Source organism: Phocoena sinus, chromosome 17 (assembly GCF_008692025.1).
Source record: "Phocoena sinus isolate mPhoSin1 chromosome 17, mPhoSin1.pri, whole genome shotgun sequence".
Lineage (NCBI taxonomy): Eukaryota > Metazoa > Chordata > Mammalia > Artiodactyla > Phocoenidae > Phocoena > Phocoena sinus.
The window spans coordinates 42,776,124-42,800,544 of record NC_045779.1 but is presented as its reverse complement, the minus strand read 5'-3'; the positions used below and the strand labels follow the sequence as shown (position 1 = coordinate 42,800,544).

The 24,421-nt window shown below is 35.4% G+C and overlaps 1 protein-coding gene across 18 annotated transcripts in view; it reads right to left on the bottom strand.

The window, feature by feature from the left end:
- The window catches only part of VPS13B (vacuolar protein sorting 13 homolog B), an 831,417-nt gene that overhangs the window by 767,091 nt on the left and 39,905 nt on the right, over positions 1-24,421 (bottom strand). For all 18 annotated transcript variants that reach the window (XR_004346563.1, XR_004346562.1, XR_004346564.1 and 15 more), the window contains 2 exons: positions 20,831-20,951; positions 2,997-3,164 (listed from right to left, as the gene is read on the bottom strand). Coding sequence is in view for 15 of the 18 variants with exons in the window: in XM_032610621.1 (XP_032466512.1) it covers positions 2,997-3,164; positions 20,831-20,951 (289 nt within the window). In the remaining 3 variants the exon portion in view is untranslated. The remainder of the gene's footprint in view (positions 1-2,996; positions 3,165-20,830; positions 20,952-24,421) is intronic.

Sequence of the window (24,421 nt, the reverse complement as noted above, 5' to 3'; positions counted from 1 at the left end):
AACATTAGGCCCAAATCTACTTGGTCAGTGACTTTCAGCTAGCAACTATCCACATGCTATGGCCATTGGAATCTTCAAAACAATAAACTATACTTTCTATTTCTGAATATATCCTGGCAACCTCTAATTAATTCAACATTTAATTATCTTCTCTTTTTTTGGATTTAAGTTTTTAAGAAGTATAAAGAGTATGCACATGTATGAAAACAGTAAAGTTTTATTCAGCCAATAAATTTCAAATTTGTCTGTTAGTTGAAAAGAACAAACACCATATAATTTCATTTTGAAATTAACTGAAATCAAATAAATGATTTAGTTACTGTTATATACATGTACATAAATTAAAGAAATTATCATAATAGGACAAGAAATGAAAGAAACCAGCTAGATGCTTCCTTCCCTCTCTTTATAATAATTATAATTCACTGAGTATTTGCTATTAGACACTACACTAAATCTTTTACATCCATTATCTCTTATAATATTTATATGGCTCTGTTTAAAAGCTGTGGAACAAAGGCACAGTAAGGGTAAATAATCTGTAATGTTAGACAGTTTATAAAGAGCAGAGGTGTAATTCAAACTCTGACAAGCTTACTCCAGAGCACATGTTCTTATCCATTATGCTATAAGAATATTAAGTGATATTTCAAGGATATCCTAGAAAATTTTTCAGTGAGAGAGGAAATTATTAAGCTTTGAAAAATATTTTTCTTCAATACAAATATAACAAAAACTATCTTAAAAAGATACAAAATGAATTCTGGTTCTGGTACTTACTTTACATAATGTACTACAATTTAATCTATAAAATGAGGATAATAACTATGTCTATCTAACAAGCACTGTGGAAAATGATTCTGCATTATTTTGAAAATGCAAATATTTGCATATCCTCCCAACTAACAAACCCACTCCTAAGTACTATATATGCCCTAAAGAAATGCTTACATGTATGCATAATGTTTTCAAGATTCATCCATGTTTTAGCATGTATCAGGACTTCATTCCTTTTTACAGCACTTTTTTAAAGCAATTAAATGATAAAATTTAATACAGCAGTTAACTCTAGGAGGAAGCAAGGGAATAGGACAGGGAAAAATACATTGGAAGGGGCAAACTGTTAATGTTCTAGTTACTTAAAGGGTAAGCGTTCATTATATTGTGTTATAACAAGTGTATGTTACATAAATCCTTTTAAGTACCAAATGTTGCATTAAAAATTAATAAAAGGGGAAACAGTATCTACCTCAGAAGCTAAAGGATTCAAACAAGATAATTAACTAAAAAAACAACAAAAACAAAAAACATAAACAGCACCAGGCGCAGCAGTTAACAAGCACTCACTCAATAAATGGAAAATACTCTTTGCTGTCTTTACCACCACCATCATCATGAGCTTTCATGTGGTATCAAACTTGACTCTCATAAACACACTGGTAGGTTGGCAGTAATGATAATTCACATTTACAAATGACTTACCCAAGGTTGCACCAGGTTAGTGTTGGAGGGAAGATGTGAACCAAGATCCCCTAACTCCCAATCCAAGACTCTTTCTAATTCATTATAAATAACTTCCCAGAGTAATATTTGCTTTACTTCTATGTAAAAACTATAAATGGCATTTCTTCCCCTAAAATTTCAACTCATTTATTCAATCCTGCATCATCCAGTTCTGCTTGTTTTCTGTTTTTCATAACTTTTTATTTTGGCATTTTAACCAAATATTTATTTCCACAGAGGATAAGAAGGAGGCATTGAAAATGTCTCAGAAACAAAATTTGGGCCTTTGCATATGCTCTTATTTATGCCTCACAACAGAGCTTCAAGATCAGGATTATTCTTCATTATTAAAATGTGAAGGTCAAACATTAAAGAACATACAAAAACAAAACTATATTCCAATTCTTCTAGTTCCTATTTGTATGCCCTAACAAGACAAGTAACCTTGAGACTCAATTTCACTTTGCTTTCTTGTAACTAGGACTTAAAATAAGTAAATGAACATATGACTAAACGAATGAGAAAGGATATCACTTTATGGAATTGTAATGAGAATCTGAGAAAATGAATTTAAATAATAATAATAGCTCATTTTCTGAGTGCTGACTATGTATAAGACACTTTTATGCTGTGGTATGTATTTGAGGAAACAAAGAAACAGTGAAGTGAAGTAACTCACCCAAGGTCATACATCTCTATGAAGTTGGGAGAGCCAGGATTCAAACTCAGGTAGTCTTAACTTTAGTGCCAGCACCTTTAACAATTAGGTACAATGGCGAGTCACAAATAAAAGGTGTTCACAATAGTCTCCTTAATATATTTTCCAAAAATACCCACTGCTTACCCTATCAGAACATGTATCAACAAGTGTTGTGCCTTATTTAACTATTATGTCTTCTGACAAAACTAGGAAACAGCAGTATTTTTTTCAGAGCTCTAATTTCAAGGCTTGACACAGTGCCTACCTTCCATGTAGAACATAATAAATAAAATAATAATAAATATTTGGTAGTTATTAAATTATATTATTACTTAATAGTTCTTTTACTATAAGCAGAAGGAGAATGCAGCACATAATAAAGGAGGCTTTGGGATTATCCAAAAATCCCAAATATGCTCTGTAGTACACAAACCTAAAAAATAAATCAGTCAGATACACTGTTTTGCCATTACTGAACTATGCAAAAGCAACATGTCCTCTTTCCTCTTTCACAAACATTCAAAATTTTAACTATTATTTAAATTTTATTCCTTCAACCCACAGGATTGTAAAATACTATATATAATATTTGAAGCAAGAAAGTGACTGGTAAGAAAGAATTAAAATTCATATAATTGTATGCTAAATTTTACATATGTGCATTTTTCCAGGCTGAAGGCATAAAGCTTTCATTAGATTTATCTAGGAGCCTGGTGGCCCAAAAAAAGGTTCAGAATGCAAGACAACTGTTTCAACAATAGAAAAAGCTATACTCTTCTTGACGTTTACTCACCAGAAATATCCATGAATGCACGATCCCACAATTCATCTACTGTATAGCATTCTGCAGAAGTGATATTGACTGAAAGAACAATATCATCTTCAACGTATTTTAGTATGAGATTATTTATAACAATATTTACGTTATTTACAACTCGTCTAATCAGACTCTGCACATAACCTGTAAAATAGGGGAAAAAAGAATCCAATTAGAAGTTAAATCTATCAATAAATAATTATTCTTAAAATGTTACTAAACTTAATATATGTGAAAGATAGGTATCATTTATCATATTTTGCAAAGATGAAACTAACATTCAGATAAGTAAACAGGCTTGCCAAAGAGACACAGCTAATAAGTAGCAGATCCATCCCAACAAAAACCATTACAAAGAAGTTCTATATAATGAAGTTTCATATACTAAGAGAAACCATAGAAGCCATACCTTTTAACAACATAATTCTAGATCCCATTCAAAGATTATCCTAATCTACAAGTACTTTGTCTGATTTCTGCCTATTTTATAAACACTTTCCCAAATGAAACAATGTTACTATATACTGATTATACAATACATAAGAGGAAAGAGTTTCTTTAAGGTTCTTTTTGCAGCTACTGTCTTCTCTTCCTACTTTAAATACCCATAAAGATATTCAAAAACAAGGCCTGGAGGAAGAAAGATAGAAGAAACAAGACCATCATAACGGATTCAATGATTTCCACTTACTAATGTATAATACTGAAACACGGAGAGGGGGAGAATATGACTGAGGAAGAAAACATAGAAACTATTAAAGAAAAAGGGGAAAAAGAACACAATGAAGAAAAGTAGGGAAAGAAAGAAAACAGATAAAGCATGATGAGAATTCATAATCTCACAAGTTTCTCACACAATAAATGTGTATATAGATACATTACCGAGGAATATAATTGAAAATATAAGTGAAACTAAACCTAAACAGCATTTAAAAAGACAAAGGAGAAAAAGATTAAAAACTTTATTCAAATGCATTTTCCACTATAAAACCTATGTAAAAAATAATTAAAATTTTAGCTATTTCATGAAATAACTAACTGCTTGTATTCTTTAAACCAGAACTTTACTGACAAAATAGAATCAACTTCTGTCAGCAACTGACATTGTTAACACCTACACTGAAGCCTGCTAGAAGAAAGCTTACTTAAATTTATTCCACCACAAATGCTTGCAAAAACCAACTCCTTCATTAATTACCAATGGATACAAGTAGAAAAGGTAGAATGATTAAGTTCAAGTTTTTCTCATATTAGCAGCTTTTAGAGTGCCAATTACCATATGCTATAAAATTAACATACAAAATATCAATAAATTTAGGGAACAAATATTTTACGAGAGTAGATGCTAAAATGATGCTTAACAAATTACGCTTCCAAAAGAAATTTTAAGTATCAAAATGTTCAACCTTAAACTGTGTATTTCCCCCATGCTATCACTACTCAAGAGAGATGTTAAAAATGAACAGTTTCGGGCTTCCCTGGTGGCGCAGTTGTTGAGAGTCCACCTGCCGATGCAGGGGACACGGGTTTGTGCCCTGGACCAGGAAGATCCCACATGCCACGGAGTGGCTAGGCCCGTGAGCCATGGCTGCTGAGCCTGCGCATCCGGAGCCTGTGCTCCGCAATGGGAGAGACCACAACAGTGAGAGGCCCGCGTACCACAAAAGAAAAAAAAAAATGAACAGTTTCTGAGAAGTCAAGAAGCATGACTAACAATGGTTTTCCTATTTCTGAAAAACCTGTCATCAATAGAGAATTCATAAAATCCTCTTAAGAGTTTATGAGTTTTTATTGTCTCCCCTGCCCCAGAAAAAAAAAAAAACTCTCAGAGACAGAACCAGAGAAAACATATAATGCAAAGTAACGAAAGAAACATAATACTGTAAATGTACTGTAACTGACAGAAAACCTACTGATGGATTTTTCATCTACTTATTAACATCTTCTCTCAGTTTCTCATTATATAAGCTGAGATGAATAAGCCAAATCACCAAAGTAAAAGAAACAAGTATCTAAAAAGGACTACTTCTACAGAAGACTATTTATGTTTTCCTATTAAAACACGCAATGCCAAAATAACAGGAACTAACCAACAGAATAAATGATACACTATCTCCTTAATCCCTCATAATAACTTAGTTCAAAGTTTGCTACAGAAAAATGTCAAAGAGCAGATCTGGGCTTCCCTGGTGGCGCAGTGGTTGAGAGTCCACCTGCTGATGCAGGGGACATGGGTTCGTGCCCCGGTCCAGGAAGATCCCACATGTCATGGAGCGGCTGGGCCCATGAGCCATGGCCGCTGAGCCTGCACATCCGGAGCCTGTGCTCCACAACTGGAGAGGCCACAACAGTGAGAAGCACGCGTACCACCAAAAAAAAAAAAAAAAACAGCAGATCTAAGAGCTCTCATCACTCCATATTTAGAGACTCCCTAGGAATATATCTGTTCAAGTGAAATAACAGTAATTCAGGTCTATTCCACAAGCATCTGAAAACACAAGGTCACTCTGGGGATAAGAATCTCTAAGACGTCATATTAGATGGCTCTAAAACAACAGCCTCCTACTAGTCAACCTTTCCAGAAATTCTTATCATTATCCAACTCTCTCCCACCCACAAACCCCATTCCTCCAAACACATACATCTAATGCCCACAGGGCCAAAAAATCCACTATGAATTTTCATTGACTTTGCTCATGATCTTCCCTCTGTGTAAAACACTTTGTCCATTCTCCCATCTTGTTCAGGCCCAGTATGAATGTCCTCTGCCCTATATCCTCTTCTCCAATGTCCCTCACCTTACACATCAACATTAAGGAGACTGTATCACTTTTCTTGGGCTTATGTTACCTCATAAGCCTATCATTTGTATATGTTTATGTATAATTACCTTCTCTGTTAAACTATGAAATCCTAGAGAGCAAAGATTATATCTTATTTATTTATCTGATATGATTAAATTAAATAGTGTATGGCAAATACTTGGGTTACAAACAGACAGTACTTGCAATCAGTTTATCCTAACATGGTCACTAGGAAGCCAAGTTGCTCAAAAACAGAGATTCCATGGATGATGACTTGGTTACAGCACCTAAAAACTTCCTCATCAAATTTTTGGTGTAAAATATTTTGGGGGGTTATGCAGCATAATATAGGCAACTTATAGTTAAAGGAAAAGTTAGTTCTCTCTAATGTTCTTGCCTTTTTTGTAAGGTTGAAATTATTTCAAAACAAAACTTATTTAGAAGGTTAAGAATAAGGATTCCTTATTGGTAATGCAGTAGAGAGGTTCTGTAATACAAGAATTTTTTTTTTTTTAAATCCATGAGCTTTGGTAACTAAAAGATAACTTAGGGCAGTTACTGTAGGAGCTAAGGAAAATAGCTGTGAGTTGAAGATACTTATTACCAGTATTATTATTTAAGACAGTCAGAGAATTTCTAAACAACTAAGGAAGGGTAAAAAAGAGAAATAAGTGTAAGTACTTACAAGAAGAACACAAAATCACCGTTACATGAAGATGACTGTTTTTTATACAGATAATCCAAAAGATATAACTGAAAAATACTGAATATAGATCAGCTAACAAAATACAAAAATTTGCTGTTCTTCATAACAAAATGAAAAGAGAATGGTTTAAAAAAATGATAATTCCAGCTAGCAATAAAAGATATGATAGCATTTTCCATCTATAAAAGTTTCAAAGAAATATTTTTTGATAATAAAAAACAGCATTGGACCAAAAATGTGCTTGTTAGAAAATACTGTTAACAAATTTTTCACAGGGAATAATTTGGTTACACATGCCAAAACCTTAAAATTACTCACAAATTTTGATTTTATAGTTGATAAAAATTTCTCCTAAGGAAATAAACAGAGGTGTGTGCAAAGATTTATCTACCAGTATGTTTGTTAAAGCATTTTACAAAACAGAAAATGAAAAATAACCTAAATAACAAACAAAAAGGGACTGATTAAACAAACTATGGAACAGTTACACAATGTAATACATGCCAATGATTAAAATAACATTATGAAAAAATTAATGTCCTTAGAACATGTTCCTAACATTAAAAAACACAAATTACAAAAAACAATCTATATGTGTATGTGCACACACACACACACATAAAGAAACCAAAGTCTCTAAAAGGTTGTACATCAAAATGTTAACAGGTTCCAGGTTCTGCGTAAGATAAAGTAAGCACATTCCACTCTTTCTCACTAAAGGTAGCCAGAAAACCTGGAAAGAAAGTATGCAGCAGCTATTTCAGGACACTGAAAAGTAAACAGTAAGCACGAGAGAGGAAACAGAAGAATGAAAATCAGCGCTTACAAAGACAAAACAAATAATAAAATGATAGAAGTAAATCCAAACATATCGGTAATTATTCTAATTTAATTGTATTGTGGCCAGAGAGGATGGTCTTTATGATAATGACTCTTTGAAATTTGTCAAGAATTCCTTTTTGACCAAGTCTTTTTCAATGTCTATACATATCCATTGTGCGCATCAAAAGAATGTACACTGTCTTATCTGCTGGGTGCAGAGTTTTACATGTGTCTATAAAATAATCTTGTTAATTGTGCTATTCAAAGACCCAGTTTGGGTATTTTTTTTTGTCTGCTTAATCTATCACATTTCAAACATAGGTTGTTAGGTACATACAAAGCCATCATATATTTTTTGGAGAACAGTACCTTTTACTATAATTCAGCATCTATTATATACGTCCATCAATACTTTTGCCTTAAGTTTTATTTTGCCTGATCTTTATGTTATTTTTGGATAGTGCTTGTCTACTATACGATTTTCCATCCTTTCATTTCCAATTTTTCTTACCTCTCCATTTTACCTCTGTGTTTTAGAAGCCACAAATACCTGGACATAACCACTCCTTTCTTTCAGTACCCCAAAAATATTACTTGTGTTTCCTTAGAGCTCCTCTTTGCTTTGGTTTTGCACTGTAGTTAGTAGTTTACAAAATCTCGTATACTAAGCCATTAATTCTCTAAGGGCAAAAATAGCCTTCAACTAGCTGCTCCAGCATACAGCAATAAAGATTTGGGGGAACTGAACAGCCTGCCTCCATTAAGCAGTGTTTTGAAACTCAATCTATTAGAATGAAATAAAAGCTCTCCAGTTATCACTTTTTCTGTTATAAACAAAATATACACGTTAGATATATTGAAGGTTATTGACAAAAGCATAACATACTTTTAAAATGATCAATATATTAATGAGAAAGAACACCTGTATGGCAAAAATGGCTAGCTATCCATCAATATTTTGTGCTTCCCCTTCCAGAATGTAGAATTGTTTCTGAGATATGACTTCTAAGATATACATAACATCCATGAAGACAGTTTTCCTCAATGAAATTTGAGAAGGATATATACCACTTCCAACCTGGGGGTAGTAAGGAGTCGATAGGTCTTCTCCAGATTCTCCTCTTAAAAAGGCTGAAAGCAGGTCTGCAGGCCTACTAGAGAATGGACTTGAGGATACGGGGAGGGAGAAGGGTAAGCTGGGACAAAGTGAGAGAGTGGCATGGACATATATACACTACCAAATGTAAAACAGCTAGCTAGTGGGAAGCAGCCGCATAGCACAGGGAGATCAGCTCGGTGCTTTGTGACCACCTAGAGGGGTGGGATAGGGAAGGTGGGAGGGAGGGATATGCAAGAAGGATGAGATATGGGGACATATGTATATGTATAACTGATTCACTTTGTTATAAAGCAGAAACTGACGCACCATTGTAAAGCAATTATACTCTAATAAAGATGTTTTTAAAAAAGGCTGAAGGCAGTATAATTCAAAGCCTGGGTAGGGCAGAGCAGAGCCTCAAGATAAAAGGAAACTGGGCTTCTGATAGAACACTGCCTTGACTAGTACATAAAAAAAACAAACACTTTTGTCCTGCTAATCCCCTTAAATTTAGAAGTTAAGGTGTCCACCACTTAATATTAACTTAACTTACACATCTGGTCATTGTTTTTTGGGGTTTTTTTAAAGTTTTTCCTGAAAATGTTAATGGAAAATGTTAAAAACAGTAAAAGCATAAAAATAGAAGAGGTAAAATAAGCTCTGAATTTCTTTCTTATTTACTACAAGGTTCTCTCTATTCTTAGATGTTCCAGAAAGGAACAGTGATTAGATAGCTGAAATTGCTGAGCTTCCCCACAGGCAAGTAGACAAGAAATGATTGTGCTATCTTCTATAAAAATACATTGCCATTTTTGGCTCAGGCTCTCGAACAGCTGATATATTACAAATATTCTTAAATTATCTGATACCCTCTCCAACTATTATTAAACTCCCTTCAAGAGATTTTTTACAGAAAACCAAGCCCTAACAGCCTAAGGTGGCAAGCATTAAGCAAACACACACACACACACACCCCATCCATTTAATATTCAATATTTTCTGCAGAAAACAAAATCTTGAGTAAATGACTAATAATTTAATAATATATACCTCATGTATACCACAGGTATTGTAAAGTATAATAAAGTATTCCTCATCTACACCAAAATATCTAAGTTTCCAATTTCTCATCCACAAAACATAAGCTAGATCAGAGGCTTAGACTTCAGTGAGTATGTTAATACCCCAAAGTCACATGCAAATTTTAAATGTGCCTATGTGGGTCTATAACTTTTTCAACAGATTTTCAAGCGTCCATGTCCCAAAAAAGATAGACTGCTTGACCAGAAAAATCGGAAGTAGCTTCTTATTCTACATTTCAATGACTCTATGATTCTGATTATTGATCTCTGAAAACCCTGTGTGATTTTATGCAGTTCAGTTTTTATGCAGTGCAGTAAATACATAAATGGCTATTATGAATCAGACACTGTATCAGATCAGAGCTGGCCAAATGAGGCTGTGCCATCTGTTGTTATAAATAAAGTTTTATTGGAACATAGTCACAAACATTAGTTTATTTACGGTTTATGGCTGATTTCACAGTACATCAAAAAAGTGGAAGAGCTTTAAGAGAAAATATATGGCTTGCAAAGCCTAAAATATTTAATAATTGGCCCTTTACAGAAAGTATTTCCTAACCTCCATGCTAGATGATGAAGATCAAAGATGTCTAGGTCACAACTTCAGACCCAGTGGGCAACATAATTTTTAATTTATCTATACCCTAAATATTTCCATTGCACCCTATGTTTGTGTACATAAATATACTGGGTTGGCCAAAATCTTTGACTGGTTTTTCCATAATATGACTCTAGTAGTGCTTAGTTGCCTTTAACTTCATTTGAAACAACTTTTTTAAGACTGTATTGTGACAGCTGTCATATCAGTGTGCATTTAAAAAAATAATCAAAATTGGTGAATTTTTGTGTAGCCATTTTAATACTGAAGACGGAAGGAAAAGAGCAACATTTTCGGCATATTATGCTCTATTATTTCAAGAAAGGTTTAAAACGCAACTGAAACACAAAAAAAGATTTGTGCAGTGTATGAAGAAGGTGCTGTGACTGATAGCACGTGTCAAAAGTGGTTTGCGAAGCTTTGTGCTGGAGATTTCTCGCTGGACCATGCTCCACGGTCGGATAGATGAGTTGAAGTTGATAACGATCAAATCGAGACATTAATTGAGACCAATCAATGTTGTACCACGTGGGAGATAGCCAACATACTCAAAATACCCAAATCAACCACGTAAAATCATTTGCACCAGCTTGGTTATGTAAATTGCTCTGATATTTGGGTTCCACGTAAGTTAACCAAAAAAAACCCTTTATTTTGCTTTTTTAAATTTTAGAACTTTATTTTTTTATACAACAGGTTCTTATTAGTCATCCATTTTATACAAATCAGTGTATACATGTGAATCTCAATTGCCGAATTCATCACACCACCGCCACACCCCTGCAGCTTTCCCCCCTTGGTGTCCATATATGTGTTCTCTACATCTGTGTCTCAACTTCTGCCCTGCAAACCGGTTCATCTGTACCATTTTTCTAGGTTCCACATATATGCGTTGATATACGATATTTGTTTTTCTCTTTCTGACTTACTTCACTCCGTATGACAGTCTCTAGATCCATCCACATCTCAACAAATGACCCAATTTCGTTGCTTTTTATGGCTGAGTAATATTCCATTGTAGATATGTACCACATCTTCTTTATCCATTTATCTGTTGATGGGCATTTAGGTTGTTTCCATGACTTGGCTATTGTAAATAGTGCTGCAATGAACACTGGGGTGCATGTCTTTTTGAATTACCGTTTTCTCTAGGTATATGCCCAGTAGTGGGATGGCTGGATCATATGGTAATTCTATTTTGAGTTTTTTAAGGAACCTCCATACTGTTCTCCATAGTGGCTGTATCAATTTACATTCCCACCAACAGTGTAAAGAGGGTTCCCTTTTCTCCACACCCTCTCCAACACTTGCTGTTTGCAGGTTTTCTGATGATGGTCATTCTAAATGGTGTGAGATGATACCTCATTGTAGTTTTGATTTGCATTTCTCTAATAATTAGTGATGTTGAGCAGCTTTGCATGTGCTTCTTGGACATCTGTATGTCTTCTTTGGAGAAATGTCTACTAAGGTCTTCTGCCCATTTTTGGATTTGGTTGTTTTTTCAGTATTGAGCTGCATGAGCTGTTTATATATTTTGGAGATTAATCCTTCATCTGTTGATTCGTTTGCAAATATTTTCTCCCATTCTGAGGGTTGTCTTTTTGTCTTCTTTATGGTTTCCTTTGCTGTACAAAAGCTTTGAAGGTTCATTAGGTCCCATTGTTTATTTTTGTTTTCATTTTCATTACCCCAGGAGATGGATCAAAAAACATCTTCCTGTGATTTACGTCAAAGACTGTTCTTCCTATGTTTTCCTCTAAGAGTTTTATACTGTCCTGTCTTACATTTAGGTCTCTAATTCATTTTGAGCTTATTTTTGTGTATGGTGTTACGGAGTGTTCTAATTTCATTCTTTTACATGTAGCTCTCCAGTTCTCCCAGCACCACTTATTGAAGAGACTGTCTTTTCTTCATTGTATACCCTTGCCTCCTTTGTCATAGATTAGTTGACCATAGGTGCATGGGTTTATCTCTGGGCTTTCTATCTTGTTCCATAGATCTATGTTTCTGTTTTTGTGCCAGTACCATATTGCCTTGATAACTTAGCTTTGTAGTATAGTCTGAAGTCAGGGAGTCTGATTCCTCCAGCTCTGTTTTTTTCCCCCAAGACTGCTTTGGCTATTCAGGGTCTTTTTTGTCTCCACACAAATTTTAAGATTTTTAGTTCTAGTTCCGTAAAATATGCCATTGGCAATTTGATACTGATTACATTGAATCTGCAGATTGCTTTGGATAGTATGGTCATTTTCACAATATTGATTCTTCTAATCCAAGAACATGGTATATCTCTCCATCCGTTGGTATCATCTTTAATTTCTTTCATCAGTGTCTTATAGTTTTCTGCATACAGGTCTCTTGTCTCCCTAGGTAGGTGTACTCCTAGATATTTTATTCTTTGTGTTGCCATGGTAAATGGGAGTGTTTCCTTAATTTCTCTTTCAGATTTTTCATCATTAATGTATAGGAATGCAAGTGATTTCTGTGCATTAATTTTGTATCCTGCTACTTTACCAAATTCATTGATTAGCTCTAGGAGTCTTCTGGTGGCATCTTTAGGATTCTCTATGTTTAGTATCAAGTCATCTGCAAACAGTGACAGGTTTACTTCTCCTTTTCCAATTTGTATTCCTTTTATTTCTTTTTCTTCTGATTGCCGTGGCTAGGACTTCCATAACTATGTTGAATAATACTGGTGGGAGTCGACATTCTTGTCTCGTTCCTGATCTTAGAGAAAATGCTTTCAGTTTTTCACCATTGAGAATGATGTTTGTTATGAGTGTGTCATATATTGCCTTTATTAGATCGAGGTAGGTTCCCTCTATGCCCACTTTCTGGAGAGCTTTTATTATAAATGGGTGTTGAATTTTGTCAAAAGCTTTCTTTGCATCTACTGAGATGATCATATGGTTTTTATTCTTCAATTTGTTAATATGGTGTATCACATTGATTGATTTATGTATATTGAAGAATCCTTGCACCCCTTGGATAAATCCCACTTGATCATGGTTTCTGATATTTTTAACATGGTGTTGGATTCTGTTTGCTAGTATTTTATTGAGGAATTTTGCATCCATATTCATCAGTGACATTGCTCTGTAATTTTCTTTTCTTGTAGTATCTTTGTATGGTTTTGGTATCAGGGTGATGGTGGCCTCATAAAATGAGTTTGGGAGTGTTCCTTCCTCTGCAATTTTTTGGAAGAGTTTCAGAAGGACGGGTGTTAGCTCTTCTCTAAATGTTTGATAGAACTCACCTGTGAAGCCATCTGGTCCTGGACTTTTGTTTGTTGGAAGATTTTTAAACAGTTTCAACTTCATTACTTGTAAATTGTATGTTCATATTTTCTATTGCTTCCTGGTTCAGTCTTGGAAGGTTATACCTTTCTAAGAATTTGTCCATTTCTTCCAGGTTGTCCATTTTATTGGTACAGAGTTCCCTGGAGTAGTCTCAGGATGCTTTGTATTTCTGTGGTGTCTGTTGTAACTTCTCCTTTTTCATTTCTCATTTTACTGATTTGAGTCCTCTCCCTCTTTTCCTTGATGAGCCTGCTTAATGGTTTTTTTTTTAACATCTTTATTGGAGTATAATTGCTTTACAATGGTGTGTTAGTTTCTGCTTTATAACAAAGTGAATCAGTTATACATATACATATGTTCCCATATCTCTTCCCTCTTGCATCTCCCTCACTCCCACCCTTCCTATCCCATGGCTAATGGTTTATCAGTTTTATCTTCTCAAAGAACCAGCTTTTAGTTTTATTCATCTTTGCTATTGTTTTGTTTCTATTTCATTTATTTCTGCTCCGATCTTTATGATTTCTTTCCTTCTGCTTACTTTGGGTTTTGTTTATTCTTCTTTCTCAAGTTCCTTTCAGTGTAAGGTTAGACTGTTATTTTTTTTTGTTTTTTGTTTTTTTGCGATACACAGGCCTCTCACCATTGTGGCCTCTCCCGTTGTGGAGCACAGGCTCCAGACTCGCAGGCTCAGCAGCCATGGCTCACAAGCCCAGCTGCTCTGCGGCATGTGGGATCCTCCCGGACCAGGGCACAAACCCGTGTCCCCTGCATCGGCAGGCAGACTCTCAACCACTGCACCACCAGGGAAGCACCGGTTAGACTGTTTATTTGAGATTTTTCTTGTTTCTTGAGGTAGGCTTGTATAGCTATAAACTTCCCTCTTAGAACTGCTCTTTTTGCATCCCATAGGTTTGGATCGTCGTGTTTTCATTGTCATTTGTCTCTAGGTATTTTTTGATTTCCTCTTTGATTTCTTCAGTGAACTCTTGGCTATTTAGTAACGTACTGTTTAGCCTTCATGTGGTTGTGTTTTTTACGTTTACTTCCCTGTAATTCATTTCTACTCTCATAGCATTGTGGTCAGAAAAGATGCTTAATATGATTTTAATTTTCTTAAATTTACTGAGGCTTGATTTGTGACCCAAGCTGTGATCTATCCTGGAGAATGTTCCATGCGCACTTGAGAAGGAAGTGTAATCTGCTGTTTTTGGATGGCATGTCCTATAAATATCAATTAAATCTATCTGGTCTACTGTGTCATTTAAAGCTTCTGTTTCCTTACTTTCATTTTTGATGATCTGTCCATTGGTGTAAGTGAGGTGTTGAAGTCCCCCACTATTATTGCGTTACTGTCGATTTCCTGTTTTATAGCTCTTAGCACTGGCCTTATGTAATAAGGTGCTCCTATGTTGGGTGCATATATATTTATAATTGTTATATCTTCTTCTTGGATTGCTCCCTTGATCATTATGTATTGTCCTTCCTTATCTCTTGTACCATTCTTTATTTTAAAGTCTACTTTATCTGATATGAGTATTGCTACTCCAGCTTTCTTTTGATTTCCATTTGCATGGAATATCTTTTTCCATCCCCTCACTTTCAGTTTGTATGTGTCCCTAGGTCTGAAGTGGGTTTCTTGTAGACAGTCTATATATGTGTCTCATTTTTGTATCCATTCAGCAAGTCTGTGTCTTTTGGTTGGAGCATTTAATCTATTCATGTTTAAGGTAATTATCGATGTGTATGTTCCTATTCCCACTTTCTTAATGTTGGAGGGTTTGTTTTTGTACATCCTTTTCTTTTCTTGTGTTTCCCACTTAGAGAAGGTCCTTTAGCATTTGTTGTAGAGCTGGTTTTGTGATGCTGAATTCTCTTAGCTTTTGCTTGTCTGTGAAGCTTTTTATTTCTCTATTGAATCTGAATGAGATCCTTGCCGGGTAGAGTAATCTTGGTTGTAGGTTCTTCCCTTTCATCACTTTAAGTATATCATGCTACTCCCTTCTGGCTTGTAGAGTTTCTGCTGAGAAATCAGCTGTTAACCTTATGGGAGTACCCTTGTATGTTATTTGTCATTTTTCCCTTGCTGCTTTCAGTAATTTTTCTTTGTCTTTAATTTTTGCCAATTTGATTACTGTGTTTCTCCTTGGGTTTATCCTGTATGGGACTCTGTGCACTTCCTAGACTTGGATGGCTATTTCCTTTCCCACGTTAGGGAATTTTTCAACTATATTCTCTTCAAATATTCTCTCTGGTCCTTTCTCTCTGTCTTCTCCTTCTGGGACCCCTATAATGTGAATGTTGTTGTGTTTAACATTGTTCCAGAGGTCTCTTAGGCTGTCTTCATTTCTTTTCATTCTTTTTTCTTTATTCTGTTCCGTGGCAGTGAACTCCACCATTCTGTCTTCCAGGTCACTTATCTGTTCTTCTGCCTCAGTTATTCTCCTATTGGTTCCTTCTAGTGTATTTTTCATTTCAGTTATTGTATTATTCATCTATTTGTTTGTTCTTTAATTCTTCTAGATATTTGTTAAACATTTCTTACATCTTCTCGATCTTTGCCTCCATCCTTTTTCCGAGGTCCTGGATCATCTTCACTGTCGTTATTCTGAATTCTTTTTCTGGAAGGTTGCCTTCCTCCACTTTATTTAGTTGTTTTTCTGGGGTTGTATCTTGTTCCTTCATCTGGTACATAGCCCTCTGCCTTTTCATCTTGTCTATCTTTCTGTGAATGTGGTTTTTTGTTCCACAGGCTGCAGGACTGTAGTTCTTCTTGCTTCTGCTCTCTGCCCTCTGGTGGATGAGGCTCTCTAAGAGGCTTGTGCAAGCTTCCTGATGGGAGAAACTGGTGGTGGGTAGAGCTGGCTGTTGCTCTGGTGGGCAGAGCTCAGTAAAACTTTAACCTGCTTGTCTGCTGATGGGTGGGGCTGGGTTCCCTCCCTGTTGGTTGTTTGGCCTGAGGTGACCCAATACTGGAGCCTATCCGGGCTCTTTGGTAGGGCTAATGGAGGACTCTGGGAGGGCTCACACCAAGGAGTACTTCCCAGAACTTCTGCTGCCAGTGTCCTCGTCCTCACAGTGAGACACAGCCATGCCCTGCCTCCGCAGGAGACCCTCCAACACTAGCAGGTAGGTCTGGTTCAGTCTCCCCTGGGGTCACTGCTCCTTCCCCTGGGTCCCGATGCGCACACTACTTTGTGTGTGACTTCCAAGAGTGGAGTCTCTGTTTCCCCAAGTCCTGTCAAAGTCCTGCAATCAAATCCCACTAGCCTTCAAAGTCTCTAGGAATTCCTCCTCCCGTTGCCAGACCCCCAGGTTGGGAATCCTGACGTGGGGCTCAGAGCCTTCATTCCAGTGGGTGGACTTCTGTGGTATAAGTGTTCTCCAGTCTGTAAGTCACCCACCCAGCAGTTATGGGCTTTGATTTTACTGTGATTGCACCCCTCCTACCATCTCATGTGGCTTCTCCTTTGTCCTTGGATGTGGGGTATCTTTTTTGGTGAGTTCCAGTGTCCTCCTATCGATGATTGTCCAGCAGCTAGTTGTGATTCTGGTGTTCTCACAAGAGGGAGTGAGAGCATGAAGAAAACCTTCTTGACCATATTTCCACATGTGTTTCTCTACAGAAACGTAACGAAAATGTTCCATTTTTAAAACCAGTTGTGATGAGCTATGAAAAGTGAATACTGTACAGTAATGTGGAACGGAAGAAATCATGGGGCAAGAAATATGAACCACGAGCAACCACACCAAAGGCCAGTCTTCATCCAAAGAAGGTGATGTTGTGTATATGGTGGGATTGGAAGCTCCTCTATTATGAGCTCCTTCCGGAAAACCAAACAGTTAATTCCAACAAGTACTGGTCCCAATTAAAGCAACTGAAAGCAGCACTCGACAAAAAGCATCCCGAATTAGTCAACAGAAAACACATAATCTTCCATTAGGATAACACAAGACCATGTGTTTCTTTGATGACCAGACTAAAACTGTTACAGCTTGGCTCGGAAGTTCTGATTCATCCGCCATATTCACCAGACATTGCACCTTCGGATTTCCATTCATTTTGGGCTTTATAAAATTCTCTTAATGGAAAAAATTGCAATTCCCTAGAAGACTGTTCTTTGCTCAAAAAGATGAAAAGTTTTGGAAAGATGGAATTATGAAGTGGCCTGGAAAATGGCAGAACGTAGTGGAACAAAACTGTGAATATGTTGGTCAATAAAGTACTTGGTGAAAATGAAAAATGTGTCTTTTATTTTTGCTTTAAAACCGAAGGAACTTTTTGGCCACCCCAATACATGTATTCTGAGTAAAAGGGTAAGGAGAAAAAAAGGGAAGAGACAATTACGTGACAAAATCAAGAAAGAGGAAGCTATGCCAGTAATTGTCCAACAAGTTCAGTTACTTCCTAAAGCAACTCCTTTAACTGTGATTTTTGCCACAGCATAAAAGAGGATACGAGTCCTGTTAGGTAAGGCAGAGAAGTACCTGTTAATCCAAAAGCTACCTCAAGTAGTTCAGTAGAACACAGCTCTGTTTTATGCCACTAAATATAAGATGTTTTATGTTACGTTTATTTTTATGTTTTATGCTCCTAAAAATAGGTCAGTTCTCCCAATCCTGAATATCAGTATAAATTCCAATACAGTCTCTAAAGAATCATTAAAAGTCTGGGACCTGTTTTGAGGACATGCAAGTTAGCCCACCAAAGATTTTTAATCTGTGAAATCAACAACTGACAAAAGCTTTAAATTTTTCTTAAACAAGTTCTTAAAAGAAAAAAAAATGTAATAAGACTCAACAGTTAAACCTAAAACTGATTATTCTTTGCCAGGATATTGATGGAGAGAGTTGTATACAATGAGCTGGCTTAGGAAGTTTTAAGGGGATATGTAGTCAGAAATTTGGAGGGGTAAAGGGGTTGCCCATTTCATAAATAAGAATAAGCTATAGTTTAATTTACAGTTTAATTAGATTCACCAGGGACTTCTCCCAAGGAGTTAATAATTATGAAAAGAATTTAGAAAGCTCTTTAACCATCATAACTACTCTAAGTAGAATTAGAAACATTCAGAAGTAAAATAACTTCTTCTGGCACCTTCTCCAGCCATAGCAATTAATCTATTTACTCTAAGGCCAGAGAGAACACTGAGATCTGTTAGGTAAAGTTCCTAAGAACACAAAGCATCAGCATTAACATCACTATAACACCAGTTAAATATGTTCAATTCAAATGTAATTTAGAACCTATATTTGAGGGAGGAGGGCTATGAAATGATGTACCTAATGGCAACCTCTTACAAGTAAAGTAGATGGTGCCAGAAGACTGTCAAAAATTAATAGGTTTGAAATTGGGTTGAACTTAGGTTGAAACCAGCTTACAAACCTTTGGGGCAGAAAACAAGTATATACCAATGTCAGCTACACCTCAAAAAAAAGAAGTAATTGATAAATAAAATCGAAAGAGAAGGACAGATAACTACTAACTGTAAAAAGGCATCAATGCACTCTGGCCACAGAGCTGACATGTAACAATCATTGGTTTTTTTTCCATCATTAAACATTTATCAAGGAACTGTTATTTGTAAGCCACTACTCCTCCAGATAAATAAAAATTTCAGTTTCCTTTGTTTATCAAGAAGCAAGAGGAACAAAGAGACTATAAGTAGGAGTCAGAGGCAAGTCTTTGCTTGGAGAGGATGTAAGAAAGCAACTATACTTGAATAAATTTTTTTTTTTAAAAATCCCAGTTATGGGCTTCCCTGGTGGTGCAGTGGTTGAGAGTCCGCCTGCCGATGCAGGGGACACGGGTTCGTGCCCCGGTCCGGGAGGATCCCATGTGCCGCGGAGCGGCTGGGCCCATGAGCCATGGCCGCTGAGCCTGCACGTCTGGAGCCTGTGCTCTGCAACGGGAGAGGCCACGGCGGTGGGAGGCCCGCGTACCGCAAAAAAAGAAAAAAAAGAAAAATCCCAGTTGTCATCTTAAAATGTAAAAAAAGATTTGGGTCTCCTCAGGTGTTGATTTTGCATCAGATAAATTAGCCTGTTTTCAGAGTTCTCTGTGAGTGAAAACAGGATTGGGATCCACCTTTTAGGTACTGGAACTAGTATAACTAAGGAAGAAAGTCCTGAGTCCCCAAGAAGAGCTGACTTCCATCCCTCTTTCTGTTTCCCTGCTGACAACAAATAACTATAAGATCGTAAGTGTAATGAAGAAATAAACAAACATAAAAAAAAAAAAAAACAGAAAAAGAATGAAACACCTGCACTGACACTTTGCTCTGCAAAATCGCCACATGGAAAAGACTATAACTATTATACAAACATTTCAAGCAGTACAGAGCTAACTTAAATTTCTGGGAACTTTTTATACAATGATAAGATTATTGTTTAACTTAATGATGTAATGAGTACTTATCTTACCCAGAACAATATGTCTCCTTTTTATTTAATGTGAAACGCTGTTAAAAACATCAGATGTGCACTAGTGTTCCATGAAGATGTATTTGATTCCTGACCTTTAATCTAGGAAAAATTTAAGGGAAGGGGTCCTGATATATGATCACATGCATAGGGACAAACAGCAGCAAAGTAAGAACAATGTATTAATTATTGGGATTTGTCCTTTAATCATCCTCAAGAGATGATTAGAATCTATGAGAAAATAAATGAGAGGAATTATATATATAATTGAAGTGATGAAGCTTTTAATCTGGAGACTGGAAGCTGTCTGAAATGATCTGTGTTATTTTGTTGTTTAGATCAGTGATTCCTATACTTACAGATGAGTAAATTTTAAGACAAAAATATATTCAAGTAACTGTCATTCAGTCATCCACCTTTTAATCTTAAAGGAGTAAATAGAAAAGAAAAAAGAAAGAAAGAAACTTAAGGAATAAACCTAGGGCAAAAGAGAATCAAAATTTGAATGAGTCCAGAGCCCTCACAAACATCTTTCAATCTGTTCTGATGTCATGCAGCAAATTTACATATATTTTAAATATTTTATGACACTAAAAAATACGGAAAATATATATTCTACAAAGGGTTACAACAATGATTAATAACAATCAAAAATTTGGTTTTATCAATGCCCTTAGAAGTTACCTGGTGGTGGGACTTCCCTTGTGGTGCAGTGGTTAAGAATCCGCCTGCCAATGTAGGGGACAGGGGTTCGAGCCCTGGTCCAGGAAGATCCCACATGCCATGGAGCAACTAAGCCTGTGCACCACAATTACTGAAGCCTGCGTGACACAACTACTGAGCCCACGTGCTGCAACTACTGAAACCCATGCACCTAGAGCCTGCTCCACAAGAGAGGCCACAGCAATGAGAAGCGCACGCACAGCAACGAAGACCCAATGCAGCCAAAAATAAACCAAAATTAAAAATAAAAAAGAAGTTACCTGGTGGCAAATCAGGATCTGTGGGAGCAGCCTGCTGAATTCTTCTGGGTTTTACTGATGACTTTGTGTTCTCAGTAGTACTACGGTTGGTAGAATTAGAACCACAGCTTTCATGGTCATCCTATTTTTATTTTGAAGAAAGAAAAGTATCAGTCACCATTCAAGAATTTTAAAAAGTTTTGTTGAATGTGTGCAGGTTACTAAAATGTGATAAAATAGACTCTTCAGGGTTTTTTTTTAGCTCTAAAAATCTATGTAACCAAAATTTTTCATAATTTGCATTCTTAAACACCATTTTAAAAGTAAGTAGTAGTTTAAAATCATAAATTGTCTATTTCTTTAGTTGGTATCAAAAGACACCACTTGATTATGTCAAAAAAATTCTTATATATGGTTTTAGCAAAAGAAGACAATTCAAAGGAAGCTTTTAAACATTTTCCATTTGAAAATGCAAAATAAATGGAAAGGGTCTTAATATTCCCCTATTTATTTATATGTTAAGACCCTTACTATTTTGTGAGTTAAATTACGAATCCAAGCTGTCTTTTTAATCACCTTTAATGATTAATCTTAATCATCCTCAGAAATCTTGGCATCCTATTTAACACTGCTCACTGAATTGAATATTGTTCAGATTAGATATAAGGTTTAACTGGGTTTTGATATGGATAACATAAAAACTTCAAAAAAATCATACATATTTTTGAAATCTATACAATGCAAATGAGTACTCTTTTCCTGACTTGATTCAACAAACATTTATATAATGCTTTTATGTGTTAATTGCTGGATTTACAAAGGCAAATTAGATATAATATCTGTTCGCAAAGATTTCAGAATCTATTTAAAACATATATAACCAGTCTACAAGAGTACTTTTTTGTTTGTTTTCAAGTAATAGGAACACAAAGAGTCATTCTATTTGGAAGAACTAGAGAGATGAGGCCGTTAAAACTGAGTATAGAAATGTTTTAGGTTAAGATTGGAGGCTAAATAGGGAAAACTATAAACAGCACATGCAAGGATAATGATTAGTCAAAAAAAGCCACAGTATACAATGTTTAAGATGGGAGAACAATACCAGAAGCTAAAGGCATGGACTAGTTCAATAAAAATGAGGTCACATTAAGAACCACAGAGACGTTAACACTTAAGATTTGGTAATTAGGAGGAGGGTGCCAATAACCAAAGGAAAAAAAAAAAAAGGACATTTAGTAATTGCAGTAGAGGGACAGGAGTGGGAGAAGTAAAAGAGTGGTTCAAAGGGTGAATAACAAGTTAAAATGGAAAAAATAAACATAGATTGCTCTTTCAATAAGACGGATATTACAAGGAGGAAATAGATGAGGTAGTAAAACGAGGTAAAAGCATCTGACATCATCCTATTCCTTTTGCGGGGATAAAAGAGCACATTCTGCTTGAATGAGAGATGCATATGAGGAGGCAGAGATCAAACGTCTCTCCAACACAAACGGAAACAGATGGTGTACTGTGCACCATCGATTCATTAATCAATAATAAAACTATTTCATAATGCTTAAAAGAATCATGATAAATTTAGTTTTTCTCTTTTATATATTTGAAGAGAAAATTTCAAGAACAAAAAGAAGGATACCCACTAAATTTACCATTCTAATAGGGTAGTAGAGGCAAATAAGAACAATGATAGGACCTCCTTTAAGACACAAAAATTCTTATTCACTACCACACTAAGAGGATTATACAATAATAAAAGATGAATCTTTTACAATATAGCATGGCTTCAGATGCTAGTGTGATATATTAGCAAAAGAAAAAATTTGTTTGAAACTTCATTACAACAAAAAGTTAAAAATTTACTGTAACAAACAATAAAGGCAATTTTTGCACGAACTTAGGTTTAAGTTAATAAAAAACTTCACAGCATTTCATTCCACAAAACAGCTTCACTATTCAATCTTTATAATGACATCTTCTGTTATTTTGGGGGATGTTATAGTCTCCAAATACTAAAAGACTACTACTGTGAATAAGACCTTACTGTAATTACTTTTAGTTCAACTTAGATCCTTAAAAATGTCTGTAGTCATACACTTCTGCACAATGTTAACATTAAAAGCACACTATTAATTTTTGAAACATATGGTTGTCTCAAAAGCCCAGAAGTAAAACATATTCATTAAAGAGATGTGAAAAAGTTCCAAGTGAACTGCCAAAACTAGCATAATTATGAAAATATTTAACACTGAAACCATCTGAAATCACATACTGTATATAGATTATAGTGATGTCATAATAAACATTCCAGCCAAAATGCACTAAAACTACTGCAGTCCAATAAATCTGGCATACACGAGATGACAAACATTTTAAAGCAAAATAAAGAACAAGTTATTTTATTTTTAAAAAGTTATTAGCAGCAAAAAAGGGTAAAGTGCATAGACTAAATATGAGTTTTCAAATAGTTTTAAAAAAAGAACTGAATAAAGTTCCCTACAAACTACATTTCTTCACTTAAAAGAAAAACAAACTAAATAACTTCATTTGCTTAAACAAAAATTTTAATAAACTTGAAATTTCAGTATGCCTTAAAAATGGGCATTAATCATGGTACCCATAGGAATATGTACTATGAAACAAACATTACCAAATGTGCAAACATTTCTTTCTTAATTCTGGTTAGGAAATTATGGTTGCATATGTATTATAATTAGAAAATAATCCTTTTGATAATTTTGACTTGTTTTCATTTCAATTACATTTTAATTGCATCAATTAAGTGAGCTTCCATTCAAATCCTGCCCCAACTAAATTAAATTTAAAAAAATAAAGCAAAATAACAATTATAATATTTACTATTAAAACTGGAATTACTTCCACCATTAGTTTGAGTTCATCATCTGCTTTTAACCAGTATGCATCACTGTGGACTATTACACATTTTAATTCATTGAAAGCCTCTAATTTCTAATAAAAGAAACTCTGTTCTCAAAAATACCAGCTAAAATGTTTTGAGATAATTTTTAACCCCAAACACATTACAGTTATATCTTTCTGATTTAGGATGCAATTTTTCCAAAATGTCTGGTAAGTAGATTTCATGGCAAAAGAATGTTGTCTCTTGGGGACCACATAGCTATTTCTGAAAATACTGCCCTTTGCTCCTCATGAAACAAGCAAGAATGTCATTTCCTTACAAAAGTTCCTAACAGAGTGAAAACGTGGCAAACACTGTATGTAAACAGACCCATTACTTTCATAATGACTGATCATGGGATCATGTTACATACTTTTCACCTGAGCCCTCACAGGGCTAGTCAATTAAAACTGGAAAACCATCAACTCCCAGATTCACAATAGTATGAATAAGGTTGAGGACAAAACTTAAAAGAGGTGACTGAATCGTTCGACGTCCTTGTTTAAAAACAAAGGTTAAAAGTAAGAAAGAGTTGAAAAAGGAGAAAACAAAAGACAGAAGAAGCGATGTGCCTTATGCTCTTCAGCCTTGTGGCACCAAACTTGGCAAGCAGAGAAGGACTAAGGTTCACCTGGAAGTTCTGGTCACCAAAAGCTCCTGAACAGAGTGTGAGGGCCTTGGAAATGAACCGCTAC